This window comes from Lactuca virosa, chromosome 4 (genome assembly GCF_052849685.1).
Source record: "Lactuca virosa cultivar CGN04683 chromosome 4, Lactuca_virosa_CGN04683_v6, whole genome shotgun sequence".
Lineage (NCBI taxonomy): Eukaryota > Viridiplantae > Streptophyta > Magnoliopsida > Asterales > Asteraceae > Lactuca > Lactuca virosa.
In genome coordinates, this window is record NC_136429.1 from 277,812,147 (window position 1) to 277,828,776 (window position 16,630).

Consider the following 16,630-nt stretch of genomic DNA (forward strand, 5'->3'; position numbering starts at 1 on the left):
AGCCATGCGTGGCTAAGAAACCCTAGTTTCTAGTTCTTGTTCAAAACATGTTGATTGCTTGACTTGAAGCATGTGATTTGATGTTTGATTTGTGATTCTATTCTAGTGATTATGTTCTTGTTTAAACTAGAATCCTTAAATTTGATTTGTGTTTGATTGGTCACTTTCATGAATTGAATTTTTGTGTAGTTAATTAACTTTTATGGCACCTAGTCGTTCTACAAAGTCAATGATTGGTAACAAACAATAGGTTTTCTTATTGTAGAACATTTATCACATGTTTTCACACTTCCGAGCGTATGAGAAGAAATGGACATTGTTGGGAAGCTTGTACAAAACTTAATGCAGTTTTTCAATACAATCTAAGAGCGTGTTTAGGTTGTATTAGTAAAGCTAGGTCTAGTCAAAGAGCGTGTTTTGGCTAGATAATTTGGAAAGCGAGAGGTATTAGAGCGTGTTAATATCTTTCAGTACCAACTTAGAATAGCAATCACAAATTACATCAAGTCATAATCAGGTTAAATGACAACATTGAGAACTAGAACTGGAAGCACTTTTACAACTTGTTTACAAATCTATCTCATTTTCTACATGTTTCAAAGTGTATTGTTATTTTTATTATTTGACTTTTGCAAACAAATCCCCATTTGTGACCAAAGTATCTTGCGCAAAGAGGTATAGACTTTTATCCCGTGTCTCTGTGGTTCGACCCTGCTTGCCTTGTACCACCTTTTAGTGCATTAAAGCAGTGTATTTGGAGTCTGTTGTACCCCTATTATTTGTTGGGTTTGACACACCTAACAGAGCCCATGGCATTCCACGTCAATACCATGGGGGGGGGGGAGCCTATGACACTTGGATATCAAACCATGGGGGAGCCCATGACATTCCAGGTAAAGACCTTGGGGGTAGCCCATGGCAACTATATGTATATTGAATGATATTTCTGTGGTTTTATGATATGTGGTACTTTTGGGGAAACTCACTAAGCTTTGTGCTTACGGTTTTCAGTTTGTGTTTCAGGTACTCCGGTTTTCAAATGGAAGAGCTCGGGATGATTGCAACACACCACATGTTTCCGCATTCTGTGAATTACTTTGATTTGATAATGTTTTGCTAAATCATGGTTACCTTGTTTTATGTGAAAGAAATATATTAATGATTTATTAATCTAAATAAAAAATATATGTCGTGATTTTCGGGACATTATATTAATCTTCGTATAGCCGATTAATTTCTTAACTCCAGTCTACCGACTAGCTAACGTTATCGGTTAGTAATAGGTTTTAATAAATATTTTAAACCGGTTGTTTTTATGATTTTGTACTATAACCTAATCGACAACCCTTTTAATGCACTTTCACTTAAAAACCCAAAAAATACGAAAATGGCCTAAACATAATCGATTTTATTTTAAACTGATTTAAAAAAAAACGAAATCTGTTCAAAATCGGTATATGTGTACCATTTATTGTCGTGAGACAGAAAGTAACCGACTCAATTAATGAAATAATAAGAAATAAGTTAAAGTTGAGTTTGTTTTAAAAAAATAGGTTTAAATCGGAAAAATTACAAAATATAAGGTATTTTATGAAAAGAACAAACATGGGCGGAACTTATATATGGCCACGGGGTGCTGTGGCCCCTTTTTTTTTTAACAATTAGTCCATAACTATTTAAAAAGTTATATATTATGCCTAAAACTATAAAATTTGACTTTGACCTCCCTATTCTTCAAATTTTATACATATTCTATTTCCGGCCCCCAAATCAAAACTTCAAGCTCTGCTACTGAGAACAAACTCAGTTTACTTATTGTTGACTTGCTCGGGTCTGAAACAACAAAGAGCACGTAAAAATTAGGTATTTTTCAAAAAAAAAAAAAAAAAAAAAATTCTAGATCAAAAAAAATTCAAAATATAAGATTTTCTATGGAATTAATCCTTATCGGTCTAAATAATATGGTGGAGTCATGTAAGTTCCTCCCTAAATCTCAATGTCACAAAATTCAAAGGATCTATAAACAATTTTGTGAAATAAATGTAATTTCATTAAGTAAAATGATATTTTAAAGTCCAGTTTTGTAAAATAAATTGTAATAATTTTTGAAGGCCCAATCTGATATTTTTAAGAATAACCCTTTTATCATTCAAGACGTTGCATTAGCAGAAGTAGCAAATTAGAAGCTGGAATATACGCGGAGGTTAACGTAGCAGCGAGGAGAGCTTTCAGTTTATAATTTGTTGAATTCAATGGCTGAAGAATCAGAGAAGAGATTTCACGCCGTCATGGATAAGCTGTTCTTTGCCCCTCCTCCCAATTCAAAACCCACAAGAACTCCCAGTTCGACTAGGTATATGATTTTCCTTTAAGTATGTTTTTTTTTTCAATACAGTTCAATTCACCAGCTGAAATTTTGCTTGAAGAATCCTGTAATTCGTTGTATTGATCCAATTATAGCTCTAACGTTTGAATCACGTTTTACTCGACACAAATACGCGACTCACAACCAAATGAGGGCTTGTTTCAGTTCGTTAGGGTTTATCCATCTGAAAATCATATACACTTTCATACAATACAAATGCTTATACAGTTATACTCCGTCCATTATATTGAACAACGAACTGTAATTTGTTTTGGAGGTCAATTGCCTACTTGGACACTAAAATCGATATGAATCCTACGACTACGGTTATCGATGGTAGATTAGAAACCAAGTAAATACCAAATTTGTGTCTGCGAATCACAATGCTAGACAATTATAGCTTTTTCGCTAGCAATTTCGGGAGTATTTGTAATCACTTTTTACTTGAATAGTGCAACTGCAGTTGGATTTTTCAGAGGCAAGAAGCGCTCACATATGATGACTACACCTCTAGCTGTAGTTTATTCAAAATCCATAGGAGGTACAATTGAGGAGTTGAGAAAGGCATCTGGTGAGACATTGCAATCACCCATGTGCAGACCATGGGACAGAGACGACTTACTGAATAGGCTTGCTACATTCAAGTCCATGACATGGTTTGCTAAACCTGAGGTTAGATAAACTTTTTGATTCAGTAGTAGTTAGATTGATTATTGATATACTCTTGTAGGAAGTTCTTTCTCTTTCTTTGATTCTTTCCATTTCATTGTCAATTTTTGGGTAACATTATCTATTTTCATCAGGTAGTAAGTGCAATAAACTGTGCAAGGAGAGGTTGGGTTAATGTAGATATGGACATTATAGCCTGTGAATCATGTGGGGCCCGTCTCTTCTTTTCTACTCCATCATCATGGGCACAACAACAAGGTAATTCACTACCAAATGCTTTTCATGATTTCATCATACAATCATTGTTACTTTCAAGAACCATTACTTTGAATGATAATCTTCTTCTATATGTAATGTAGTTGAGAATGCAGCCTCGGTTTTCAGCTTGAAGCTGAATAATGGACATAAATTACTTTGCCCATGGGTTGACAATGCTTGTGATGAGAAGCTAGCACAGTTTCCTCCTAGTTCATCTGTAGATTTGGTTGATAACTACAAGAAACGATGTGCATCATTATTACAACTTTTGGAGCTTCCTGTGATCTCATCAACAGCCATTAATTACATGTGGAGCCCATTGTTGGAAAACTTCCTTAAAAACTCTCCAACTCTAGAGAATGTGTATGGATCTGATAATGCTTCTACAACAGGGGAAGAAGTTTTTCCTGTCTTGTATTATCAGGTATGATAACTTTATTATTCTAATAAGACAGTGTTTTGTTTGTGGAATTTGAGAAGGAATGGAATGGTTCATTCCATTGGAAATGAAAAAATAAATGTCCATTTTGACTGATGGAATGGAATGACAAATTGCATTATAAGTTATACATCCCAATTTTTATTTATGTGATTCAGTTTTTCTTTAACCATGTTTAATCTATTACTTTTCTAGTTTGCCCTTTTTTATAACTTATCTGCGGTTTAAATTTAATAAGCTTTAACCATATTCAATCTATCATATATTTAAATAAAAATAATGTATATACAACATATCGAATTTACATTTGACATTATGCTAAATTCTATTCATGCATTTTTTTTTCAGGCACAAAAGGTGATCAGTTTATGTGGATGGGAGCCTCGGTTGCTTCCTTACATAGTTGATTGCAAAGATCTAAAAAAAGATGAATCCATCAAACACAATTCAAGTATAACTGTATACTCTTCAAATCTGGATGCAAACAATGATCCCTCTACAATTGAGCAATATGATCATACATCTATAGTTCTAGTCTGCAGACTTTGTGGAGCTAAAGTTGGCCTATGGGCTTTTCGTACAACTCCTCAGCCCCCAGAGTTTTTCAGACTTATTGGACAAGAATTAAATGAAGATTCAAATTCTGAAAATAAGCAACAACCAAATGTTGAACAACAACAAACAGTGAATAGAAGTGTTTTGAATTTGACAATTGCAGGGGGCCCACCACCAGCAGATCAGAACTTTCGGCCCACAATTTCTTTGCCTGTTGTTGGACAAAATTTGAGGACTCGGTTTTCATTTGCTTTTGAATCTGCTGCTGACGTGTCTGTTATCAAAAGTTTGAATAGTATACCAAATGTTGATAATCATCAAGAGGGAGGAAGATTTGGAATTGATGATAATGAGGGCGAAAGTTCTTCTGTAGATCATCAGAAGGTGTTGGATTCAAGCGTGGTTGTGAGTGATTCAAGTTCATCTTATTTAGGTAAGTTGATTACTGGCTTTCTTGTTCAAGTTAAAGGTTGTTGTTTATAGTGTTTGCTTTTTTTTTTTTTTTTTTTTTCTCATATGTTATATACCTTTTGCTTGAGATATTTAACTCATTCCTAAATCCTAATTCTTACCCTTTATTATTATTATTGTTTTAGGGAAGGATTCAACTTCAACTCAACCAAATCCAGCAGCTACAACTACAAGTACAAAAGCAATGGAGTTTGATCCAATAAAGCAGCATAGACATTTTTGCCCCTGGATCACATCAACTGGGAAGTCTGCACCTGGATGGAAACAAACTCTTTCTGCTCTACAACGCCAGAAAGAGTTCCTCTCTCCTCCATCACCCACACCCCAACAACCTTCATCTTCACTCATTCAGGTAGACCCATTCCATTGGAATTCAACATTCCATTCCTTTCACTGATTCCATTCCTTCCAACTACAAAACACGCCATCAGCCTCTAATCATCCGTTAAATCTTTTTTTACAGGTGTCAGATCCTGTTGGTTCTGTCAAAAAGCTTCTCACACCCCCCTCAGCTAAAAGACACAAGTTCACACATGGCTCCACCTAAACTCAATTATTTGTTAAGTAACATTTTATTATCTTGTTTGCTTAAACCATTTTTATTTCTTCACTTTCCATTTAATCACAAAAATTTTGGGCTTTCATGTAATCAAAAATTAGAACAAGAATACACACATTTTGATGTACAACTCAAAAATTACGCCATTAACCCGCAATTAGTAACAATTACTTTTGAATAGGGTCTGTTAAACCCTCTCTCTGCCACCACTGCCCTTTTATCTCCGATCAACTTCGCCACCCTGTTTCACGACATTAATTAATTTCTCTAAATTACTAACAAAGTAAAGTGATTTTAAGTTTTCAATTTTAAATTTTTAAATTTTAGTACCTGAAATAGGGAGAACTAGTGTTTTCCTGAACAGTTTTAACCTGACTCATCTTCTCAACAACTTCCATACCTTCTAGAACCTTCCCGACAACCAACGTTGATGCATCCAACTCCGGCGAATCTTTTGTTGATATCAAAAACTCCGTCCCATTTGGTTCTTTCCCGATTTCCTCTTCATCAATCACCAGTTTACCATTTCGAGCTACCAATTTTTGCTTCGGAGGCGGCTTCAGTGGGTCCCGCACGATAATCCCAACTGTTCCGGCGACGTTTTTAGTCCCCGGACATTTTCCGTTTTCTTTTTCTAATTCGGAAACGAGATTGTTGACTGCAAAACTTCTCCCGGTTTTTGCTGCGAGTTCAGCGTCGACGCCGTATGATCTAACGCCGCCGTGTTGGATGTAGCTTGGTGTGATTTTTATGAACTCTTTTCTTCTGTAACTCACACCTGTCGTAGTGGAATGATTGGATGTAAAATGAAAAATATGAAACTTGGAGGACTGAAAGTGGAAATTACCTGCTGCTCCACTGACGAAATCGCTGAACCTAGTAGTTCCGGTGGGGACGGAGTTTCCGTACAGCCCAATGACGACTCGTCCGATGGGTTTGCCGTCGATTGATATGTCTAGGAAAGCGCGCTTGGTTGGAAGTTTGTCGGTGCAGCTGTCTACGGTGGTAGAGGCGGTGGTGGAGTCATTGGTGTCTGGAACGTCTTTGGTGGTAACGCTACTAGTCTCGTCGGTGGAACTGGCGGTGATGCTAGTTTCTGATTGATTCTCTTCGGTTACATTGGAGGTGGCGCTAGTCTCAACAGGGTTTTCTTCGACGGGAGTGGTGGTGGCGCTAGTCTCAATTGGGTTTTCTTCGACGGGGGTGGCGGTGGTGGTAGTCTCGACGGGGTTGGCTTCGATTGGAGTAGTGGTGGTGGTAGTGTCAAGTGGATTGTCGTCGGCGGGAGTTGTGGTGGTGTTAGTCGTGTCAACTGGATTGTCGTCTAGGGTTTGGGGATTTTCCGGTGGGAATAGGGTTTGTTCTTGTGCTTTTGCTGTGGGTTGAAATTGGGAAGTGAGGAGGAGGAGGGAGGAGTTGGTGCAGATTGCGAGGTGTCTACGCGACAGTTTGATAACTGCAGGGGAAGTGGTGGTGGTTGCTAGTGGTGGCGGTGGTGGTTGGTGATGCTGTTTAGATGTTGAATGCAGGAGGCTTGAGTTTTGCCATATCTTCTCCATCAATAGCTTCTTTCCTCTGTGTGTGTGAGAGAAGAGTATGAGAAAGAGATAGGATGTTATGTGGACAACAAGGGATAGTAATCCCATCCACGATGGGGTCAGAAATGTCCATTTACCAACCACAACCCCAACCCCACCCAAAGAAGTGGCTTGATTTCCATTTTATGGGTATGGATATGCATTTTAAGTTTCCAAAAATACCCTTTTGTTCGTTTTCATTTTCATATTTGAAACAGACCCATGAATAGCAACACAACCCAAAGTCGGTATTATGGCTTTATATTTAGTTATTTTTGTAATTGATCATTCAAATAATAATACCCGCCAAGTTTTTTTTTTTTTTTTTTTGATTTTGAGAGAGAGAGAGACTCGTGTTTGTATTAGGAAGAAGCATGAGCACTTACTCCATTGAGCGAGGCTTAGCCCATTAAAGTGTAGGGTTTAGGATGTCTTGTCTTTTATTAGACTAAAAGGAGTGGACGCTCGCTAAGTAGTCGCTAGGGTCGCTAAGAAGAAGAGAATATCACCCCCTAGTGCTCGCTAGGGGGCTCGCTCAAAGCAATTTGTTAAAGGTTTGGCGCAAGGAGAGAGAAATGAATGAGGCTCTTTGATTGGTCGAGTGCTTTTGACTTGTTTAAATTGGTTGACTGACTTTAATTCCCCATATACCCAAAGTTAAATTGTCAATTTAATTTCTATCAACTTCTCACAAAAAAAAGTTTTTAGACATTATCATAATTTACGTACACTCTCTTGCCACCTCGTTCCATTGTTGATTAATTTCAAAAAATAAAATTGTTTGTGGTTTAAAAAATATAACTTCTATTATATTAATTGTATGTGGTTTAAAATAATATAATTTATATTATATTAATTGTATGTGATATAAAAAATAAAATTTGTGAAAAAGAATGTTTTTATATTAAAATAAAGTAATTTAATTATATTAGAAAAAGAAAATAAAAAAAAGGAATGCTATGAGTGTTACCACTCCTTACCAAATGCTAAGATTACATGCTAAATGGTCAAAAATGAGGTGTCACTCAAAAATTTGAGGTGACAAGGTGTTAGGAGTGTTACCACTCCCCTTAGCCTTATATGATAGTGAAAATGTTAAAACTTTTGGTATTTATTTGTCTTAGAAGTTATTATTTAAATAAGTATGTTCATTAAAATATGATACATATATAAAGGAATGACATAGCATGTTAACTTTGTGAAAATAACATTGCAACTAACAAACATACACTGTTAATGGTTACTTAAGGCTATGTTCGGTAGTGGTGCACAAAAAAACCGGTTCACGATCCGAACCGGTGTCCGAACCGAAAACCGGTTCACCTCTGAACCGGTCCAAGCTAGAACCGATCTGATGCCGAACCGAACCGAACCGGCGGTTTGAACCAATTCGTATTTCCGAACGATGGGACCGGTTTCGAACCGATTTACAATGAACCGGACTTCCGAACCGGTTTTGGACCGATTATGAACCGGTTTTTGAACCAATTATGAATCGGTTTTTGGACCGATTATGAACCGGTTTTTCGAGATGTTTGAAGATGTTTTTTTTATGTTTGAAGATGTTTTATATACTTTCAATATAAATATCCAAAAAAAAATACCCACGAAATTTACTCCGAAATGAGTCTAAATTCAATAGATATGCACAAACCAAATTTCATACACATTACATACATACCTACTGTTAAGTGGGTTTTTTATTTTTTTTAATATGTCAACTATTAAAGAATTCTAACCAATTGGCCACACATATATAACCTATAATATCCCAAAAAATAAAACAAACAATCAAAAAAAGATACAATTTCCGCCGGTTTTTTATAACATGTTCGAAGAACCGGTTTTGAACCGGTTTAGGAACCGGTTTAAGATGGTCCGGTTTGAAGTGAACCGGTTTCTATAGGATCGGATAAATTTGATGGTGAACCGGTTTGAAACCGAACCGGTTTAAGGGTAAACCGGTGTTGACTTTGTTGACTTGAACCGAACCGGTCCACTGAACCGAACCGGTTCGGAAAAAAAACACCGGTTTGTACACCTCTAATGTTCGGCGTACTAGCTGAAAAGCTAGCTGTTAGCTGAAAATCTAGCTGATAGCTGAAAAGCTAGCTGTTAAATAAAAAGCTAGCTGATAGCTGAAAAGCTAGCTGATAAAAAATAACGTTTGGTAAAACTAGCTGAAAAGCTAGCTGAAATATATAAAATTACATAAAAGGACATGTAAGAGTATGTGTTTCTATAATTAATTAAGGGGTGTATTTGGAAAATTTTAAAAAAAACTCCTAAAAAGCTAGTCTAAACAGCTTTTAAAAAAGCTAGCTTATAAGCTACTTTTTTGTTTACCAAACACGACAACATAAAAAAGCTCGAAAAATAAGCTAGCTTATCAGCTAGCTGTGCGCGCCAAACACAGCCTAAGTGACTATAGGATATTGTTGCCTATGCTATTGAGTAACATTAACCTTATATTTAGACTTATAATTACTTGTACTTGATTTTAACTTTGTAGGATTGACCGAGAGTAAAAATGGACAAGTAAGGCGTGTGTGTTCTAGTAGTTGGCAGTTATAACAGTTTTTAATTTTCACACCCTCCCATTGGAATATATACCATATGTTTTTGTGGATTTTTAGCTTGGCATTTGTCCATTAGTGGTGCTAAAACTTCCATCACTTCATATGGTTGTGTATTCAACGGAAACTGGCACACAATATGCGAACTCTACGTATGTAGCTTGATACATCTTCGTTTTAAAATAACTCTTGACCAATTTATTGTAGTGTATAAATCATAGATATTTGAAAGTGGCTAACGTGTGACCACATAGTATACTAATACATTGTCATTTCCTAAATGTACATGTCTTTTCTTGTAGGTTTGTTGGTTGATAATGTTGGATTAGGTGTCTAAGCCCATAACTATAATTGGTATGTACTTGAATTGATAGCAGCACAGTCCTTTTGGGTTGCCCTCAACCTAGCAACTGGACAAGGAAATTATGAAAGGAGAGATATTAATTTATAAGATTAATAAATTAATATATATATAATTGATTTATTAATATGTTAATGGATTAATATATTAATTAGAAATCATTATGTTTAATTAATTGTTAGCCAGAAATTAATCAGAATTGATTTTGGGGTTAAAAGAATTAATTATAAAGTGCAGGGACTAGTTTGCAATTAACTGATAGTTGAATGGAAGGATCCAGAACTCCCTTGGAAGGGGGTGGACGAAAACCCTAGGGGAAACCCTAGAGAATTCGTCCAAGGGGTCCAAGATAAGGCCTTGGGTCTTGCTTAGGCCCTAAGCAAAGGATAACTAGGATTTTCCCTAAACCCTAGTTCCCTCAACTATTTAAGGAGCCTCCTGGCTCACATTTTAGGATACTTATTTCTTTGGAAGAAACCCTAAGGCCGAAATTGCATACTATCTCCATCCTCTCTCCTCCAAGTTTCCTTCTTGCTAGTTCTTGGGTGTGATTCCATTAGAGGCATTACATTTGTGGTGCTAAGCTTCCAAGAAGATCAAGATCAAGATCAAGGGATTATCAATTGTTTGCTATAACAATTGAAAGGTATGTAAACCCTAAACCCTAGTTTGTTAATTTCGAAATTAGCCTCTCTCCTCTAGGGTTCTTGTTTTGCAATTCAAAGTTGTATGTTCAATAGTTAAAACATAGATCCAAAGTAGGTTGCATGTGAACTTAGGAATTGTTTTCTAGTTTATTTGTTGTACCTAAAACCCATCAGATAATACCATTCTTCTTATGGTTATTCGCTTGATAGTTATTTTTTCGATGTAGTATATCCTTCATGTTGCTTACTTATGGATCTTCCTATAAAAAACCTTCATAGCATATAATATTGTTGACTATGTAATTTTGAGTAACATTCACATTAGATATAGACTTAGACTTACTCATACTAGATGATTATGACTGTTGGATCGATTGAGAATGAAAATCATCATGTAAGGTGTGTGTGATCCACTTGTTTAGCAACGGCCATGTTTTTTATTACCATACCCCCTCCTTCCCTTGGTATGGGATACAATAGATGTCTAGCTTAGTGTTTGTTAATAAATAGTGGTAAAATTTCCATCACTTCATATGGTTGTTCATATTCAATGGGCATTGACACGCGATGTACAACCTTTATTTATGTAGCTCGATAAATCTCCATTGTGAAATATCGACCAATTTATTATAGTGTGCAAATATTAGATATTTGAAAACCTCTATCGTATAACCACATACTATAGGAGTATATTGTGATTTCTTATATGTACATGTCTATTTTTATAGGCTAACAATACCGTTCATATTGTGATCAGTCACTTGATAACGGTTGCTTTCGATCTATTATACCCTCCGTGTTGCATACTTACGAATGCTCCTATCAAGAATCTTCTTAATGTACGAGATAACTGACGTTTCAAGCTACACACAAAGGAAAAAAATAACACTTTGTCATATAAAGGTGAAATATAGTTATATTATTATAGATGTTTAATTTAATTACCTCTAACAGTAAGTCGTTGACAATACCATTATTGCATTATGCATAAAAAAATATTTTATGAAGTGACTTAACACTTTTTCGTTAGCCCGACGATGATGGAGACATGGTCGTATGTTGGGTACAATATGAAATTTCTCATCTACACAATTTCATTCCTAATTCTAGCTTAATATAGTATTTATCATTGAACAATTGAAACTTGTTGGTATGTGATGAAGGGTTATGGGCTAGTGATGACTTATGTTTATGGGTTGACATTTTGAACACACGTAATGGATCATCCATCCTTAGTGAGTTGTTGTAGTTTCTTTAGAATCAGAATATGTAGAATTATCCTTTTGGGGATGTTAGGGCTCAATTTTATCATCATCTGATTGAGTTTCATCATAATCCAATATAGACTTAAAGTTTTCCATAGCTCACTCTTGTGGAGGTATGTTTGAATCATTACTCAACACCAACAAATTTGATCGTTTGCTATTCATCAGCGTCATATGCAAGAACATGTTAAACAACTTCCTTACCTTTATGCTTAACATAACCTTATGATCAAGACCATCATAAGCAACTTTTGTTGCATAACTGTTATATATAATAAATTATACATATTTGGTTATTTTTGGTGGACAACCCATTTCCACCCACAAAATGATTTTCCCTAAGAAAACGATAGATTTGTATGTAAGTAATCGATTAACAACACTTTAACATGATTCACAACAAACAATTGGACTATACTTGGAGGCATATGAGTAATGGTATTAACAAAATATTTTACATCGTTATCATTAATAATTTTCATAACAATGTTCCATCCAAGACATTGAAAAGGCAAATAGATCTAATTAGTACTTAACTTGGACTTGAAAACAATGACAGATCTAGAAAATATAACTAGGGTATGCGATGTTTGAATTTTGCGAAGTAGCTGATTTTAGATACCAATATTAAATATAAAATAATTATATATACTATTTAAAAATATAAAAAGTGTAATGTATTCTTGCTATCTATGATTTTTAATTTTTCAATTGAAATTAACAACACTCAAAACAAACATGTAAAAGTTAAAAATTCTAAAATGTATAATTAACTCCTAAACCGTGATAAACAAATAAAATAAATAACTTAGTAGAATAATAAAAAATCCTAATAATATTTTTTAATCTTACAATAACTTATATTACAAATAGTTCTATTTTAAATATTATTTATAATAATGTTATTGATATTAATAAAATAACATAGAAATAAAATAATTCATTTAAACAAAGTTAACACAAACAAATAACAAAAAAAGTAATTCAAGAAAAATATATTTTAATTTTAAAATCTATCAAAGATACACATAGACACAAGAGAAACTTTTATCTTCACATAACAAATCAAATAGCGTATAAATTTTATCTTGTACATTCGTACTGACATATCATATTTCGGAAGATATTTATGTCGTAGTTCAATTGTTTTCTGACAGTCCAACACACAACTAAATAGTTCGGAACGAGGCGTACTGGCATTCATGGTCAGCTTTTGGTCATTCGGAATATGAGTTCGTTCCTGTTGGTCAATTTTATAAATATCATTTTTTATAATTTTTAATTGTAAGGTCTTTGTTCATATTTAATTTAATGACTTATTTCTTATGCTTCTAGCTTTTCAACATCTCTAATTTTTCTTGAATTGATTTGGAATTATTTGTGGACTGTGGCGGTCAATATGAATGCTTTTTTTTTTTTTTTTTTTTTTTTAGAAAACACAATGAACATTTACAAGACAAAATAGTTTAACCAAAAAAAAAAAAAAATCCATATGCTTTTATGCAATTGTATACATTAAATGATTAAAAAAAACTCAACCTAATTTATTTGTTTTATGGTTACTTAGTCAACTCTATGTAAATCCTTCAAACAGAAAAATGAACATTTAACACAACGAAATTATTCAAACATAAATTCCAAAAGTTCATCTTAAATGAAGCTTTTTAAAAAAAAAAAAAAAGTTAAGCATAAACAAGAAAATTACCAAAGTTCGTTTCCATTTTATAACTGTATATGACATAATACAAGAAAACCCAAGGAAGTAAATATTTCTCTTGATTCATAAAGTTAGAGCCAAAGAGAGATAACTGATAATTCTGCCATGCCTGATTCATATATGGAATAAATGAAACCAAAGAAGCTTTACTAAGATAACTGATAATTCTGCCATGCCTCTTTTCTTCCAAACTTTGTGTACACTTTCTCTCACTAATTCACAATATCAAGAAACAAGAAATCTAAGCAAAAATAAAGAGACTATCATCTAAATGTTAAATTAAGATCGCAATAACAATCAATAACAAACTTCATAGTTTGTCCTTCATCCTTTAGTAATAACCAACCCCCTTAATTTCCGCTCTATCCTCTTGAGCATCACCTCCTTTTTCAAGAAACACGACACGACCTACAATTCAATTATGGAACTTGAGAAAAAGTCTTTTAACAGTAAGGAGGTGAGAATCCATAATATCTGACATTGACTATGGAACTGGCACGTGGGGCCATTTCTGCAAAAAAGTTATTCTTCCAGCAACCCTTGAGCTAAGCGGGCCCCCACCCCAAAAACAACTAGATGGTAAAATTTTGATTAAACTTTAATGAAACTTACCATCTCGACGTATGGCAATCTCTCTAACACGTCGAGTTAGACCAGTTATTGGATCGTTGAAAATCTTTGTCTCCAAATTTCCCTCCAAATACAAGATTGCACTATAAGCAAAAAGCGACAAATTATTAGTTTGAGAAAAAAGGCGCACACTTGGAAAATGGGAGATAGAATTATTCGTGGGAAATTTTGTGAAAAAGCTTGGACTTAATGTGAAAACCCTAGTTTTCTCACTTTTAATAAAAAAGAAACACTCATATATAGCTTACCAGATTAAGTCATATGTCCCGATTTAAGTCCATTATTACATACCATAAGTTAGTCATAAGTTTTACATAAATTGCTAAATGGAACACTAGTTCCTCCATTAACAAATTGGCCTTTGAACATGTAAACAATATAATATGATATCTTCTTATTTACTTCTGTAATCTAAGGGTTTTTTTACAACATGCTCTAGTTACATTCCTATGAAATCAAAATCAAAAGAAACATTATAAAATATCACACTAACCATATCATTACAGAACTCAAAAGTGCTAAATTCTTATCTTTCTTTTCTTTAATCTTCTCCAAATTCATTAACATAGACCATAGCATTCGCATTTAGCATAATTCTGTACACTACAGAAACTGAAAACTTAAGCTTACCCGGGAACAGCATTCTTGACTACAAGCGCACCCAATCTCTCAGGGTAAATCGAGACACGATGCCACTGAATCATACTCCGATTAGCATAATCCCTCGGCTCCTCATTCTGTAATGGCCTCCGGTTGTTCCTCATCCCTCCAGTTCCGATCGACAACATAGTCACCGTCCTCCCACTCCTCAGCTTCTTTTCTATCGGATTTTGACCGACTTTCCCGATCAAGATCGCCTATTCAATACAACAACGAAACCCTAATCGTAAAATTCACAATAACAAGTTAAATCTACTTCTTTATGTGTATTGAGAAAATTAAGCCATGTGTATGTACCCTATACACGCCTACATCTAAACCATTTTCGAGTGGGCGGTCTCCGAAGTCCTTTTGCCGGGAATTAGAATCGGAAGATTGGGATAACGGATCTGGTTCGAGTTCTGGGGCGACAGTGGAATCGGAATCAGACCCGGAGGGGATTTCAGTGGAGAAATGGTGGAGAGAAATTAGTAGCGACTTGTGGTTATTAGTGATAGGGTTTGTTGAGAGAAAAGAACGATACATTCTTGTACAGAGGGAAGACGCCATGGAATTGAATTTCCCCAACGATTTTGAGCTACAAAACCCTTAAACCCTACTGATTTTTAAACAAAGCAAGTTGCTAGTATTACAGAGTGGAGATGATAACAAAACCGGTCGACTACTTTTCAAAAAACCGGAAGGATCGATTACCGAGTTTTTGTTAGAGTTGGCCCAAATTCACAATTAACTTAATTTCTTTAAACAAATGGTTAAATTTAAGGAAATTAAGTAAGGAAAAAAAAAGGAAAATGACTAGAAAGCTAAGAAAGTTTCAAAAATATTCAAAACATATCATCTAAGTTTTGGTTAATCAAAAAATATCATCTAATTATAGGCATCGTACAAAAAATACCAACGAAGTTTGCCTTTTGTTCAAATCTAAGCTGGTGGTAACCGGTTCTTGTGTATGAAAATATGAATTGAACTTGATGAGTTGGCAAAACAATTGATGACATGTGATAGAAGTGAGTGACATTGTTTTTGTCTTTCTTTAAAGAGAAGTGATTTGTACATAACAATTTTTCTTCATGCACAATAATTTGTGTTTTATAGAGTTGTACAATACAACATTTTAAAACACAATTTGTTGTGTACAGAGAAAATTAGTTGTGTACGAATCAGCTCCCTTCTTTAAATGAGATTAGGGCTACAATGAAGAGGAACGACATTTTTTCTTCTCCTGCGTTTTTCTCGTGCTTCATCTTCTTATTCTTTAGGTCTGTGATGGCTTCATGTTCTACAAAATCTATAGTCTCAAGCTCAAGCTAAAAAATTTCAAAAAAAAAAAATAAAATAAGGTTTTTGATGATGCTTACCCTTGTAGTTGTGGGTTCCCCCCGCGTATTTGGATTTCAACCACTAAGCGGAATCCTGTAAAAAGGTTTAGGGTTTGTCCCAACCGATGGGTTAGCTATCATACCCTTCTCCTCCATATTTGTTTGGTTATATCATTTTCCATATTTGGTTTTTTATTTGATTTATTTTTTATGCATATGAAGGACCCAAACAAAACCAATTGTACTATGTGGAAATGGGTTGATGAAGATGAAGGAGAAGCAAAAGCAAAAGTAGGTTCCATTGAAGTGAGGATATCAATTTTGGAAAACGATTTTAATGAGCACAAAGGGAAGACGATTAAGGAATCTATGAGTTTTACTAAGGAAGTGGCACAAATGAGTAGGAAATTGTCACACCCCAAAACCGGAACGGCGGAAACGTTCAGGGGTGGAGGACGTCATGTTTAGTATCACGAGATATGTATATGGTAAGCAAGTAATGAACAACCATATCATTTCGAAAGAAAGTGTTTACAATGTGTGTGTTCACAAAACATAGTAT

The 16,630-nt window shown here is 34.7% G+C and overlaps 3 protein-coding genes across 3 annotated transcripts; 1 reads left to right on the forward strand and 2 right to left on the reverse strand.

Moving 5' to 3' along the window:
• Window positions 1–2,147: 2,147 nt before the first annotated feature.
• Window positions 2,148–5,431, forward strand: LOC145108309 (C3HC zinc finger-like protein). Its single transcript, XM_079045328.1, has 7 exons — window positions 2,148–2,353; window positions 2,818–3,037; window positions 3,169–3,292; window positions 3,394–3,716; window positions 4,080–4,719; window positions 4,883–5,109; window positions 5,221–5,431. Exons 1-7 carry the CDS (start codon window positions 2,253–2,255, stop codon window positions 5,302–5,304), a joined length of 1,719 nt encoding a protein of 572 aa, XP_078901454.1. The 5' UTR covers window positions 2,148–2,252; the 3' UTR covers window positions 5,305–5,431.
• LOC145108310 (Cyclophilin-like peptidyl-prolyl cis-trans isomerase family protein) lies at window positions 5,375–6,962 on the reverse strand. Its single transcript, XM_079045329.1, has 3 exons — window positions 6,164–6,962; window positions 5,647–6,094; window positions 5,375–5,557 (listed from the first exon to the last, which is right to left on the reverse strand). The coding sequence occupies exons 1-3, from the start codon at window positions 6,960–6,962 to the stop codon at window positions 5,455–5,457; spliced, it is 1,350 nt and encodes a 449-aa protein (XP_078901455.1). The 3' UTR covers window positions 5,375–5,454.
• A 6,623-nt stretch (window positions 6,963–13,585) lies between these two features.
• LOC145108311 (Nucleic acid-binding, OB-fold-like protein) lies at window positions 13,586–15,383 on the reverse strand. The gene is made up of 4 exons (XM_079045330.1): window positions 15,047–15,383; window positions 14,720–14,946; window positions 14,072–14,172; window positions 13,586–13,867 (listed from the first exon to the last, which is right to left on the reverse strand). Exons 1-4 carry the CDS (start codon window positions 15,296–15,298, stop codon window positions 13,791–13,793), a joined length of 657 nt encoding a protein of 218 aa, XP_078901456.1. The 5' UTR covers window positions 15,299–15,383; the 3' UTR covers window positions 13,586–13,790.
• Between the last annotated feature and the right edge of the window lie 1,247 nt (window positions 15,384–16,630).

What these genes read in the sequence shown, in the direction of transcription:
- LOC145108311 (XM_079045330.1), bottom strand. Translation starts at nt 15,298, where the DNA reads ATGGCGTCTTCCCTCTGTACAAGAATGTATCGTTCTTTTCTCTCAACA. An exon ending in GTCAAGAATGCTGTTCCCGG is followed by an intron (nt 14,173 to 14,719) that starts GTAAGCTTAAGT and finishes TTTTGCTTATAG; the next exon opens with TGCAATCTTGTATTTGGAGG. An exon ending in GATTGCCATACGTCGAGATG is followed by an intron (nt 13,868 to 14,071) that starts GTAAGTTTCATT and finishes ATTGAATTGTAG; the next exon opens with GTCGTGTCGTGTTTCTTGAA.
- LOC145108309 (XM_079045328.1), top strand. Translation starts at nt 2,253, where the DNA reads ATGGCTGAAGAATCAGAGAAGAGATTTCACGCCGTCATGGATAAGCTG. An exon ending in AGAACTCCCAGTTCGACTAG is followed by an intron (nt 2,354 to 2,817) that starts GTATATGATTTT and finishes TTACTTGAATAG; the next exon opens with TGCAACTGCAGTTGGATTTT. An exon ending in CATGGTTTGCTAAACCTGAG is followed by an intron (nt 3,038 to 3,168) that starts GTTAGATAAACT and finishes TATTTTCATCAG; the next exon opens with GTAGTAAGTGCAATAAACTG.
- LOC145108310 (XM_079045329.1), bottom strand. Translation starts at nt 6,962, where the DNA reads ATGGGATTACTATCCCTTGTTGTCCACATAACATCCTATCTCTTTCTC. An exon ending in TTTCGTCAGTGGAGCAGCAG is followed by an intron (nt 6,095 to 6,163) that starts GTAATTTCCACT and finishes CCACTACGACAG; the next exon opens with GTGTGAGTTACAGAAGAAAA. An exon ending in ACTAGTTCTCCCTATTTCAG is followed by an intron (nt 5,558 to 5,646) that starts GTACTAAAATTT and finishes GTCGTGAAACAG; the next exon opens with GGTGGCGAAGTTGATCGGAG.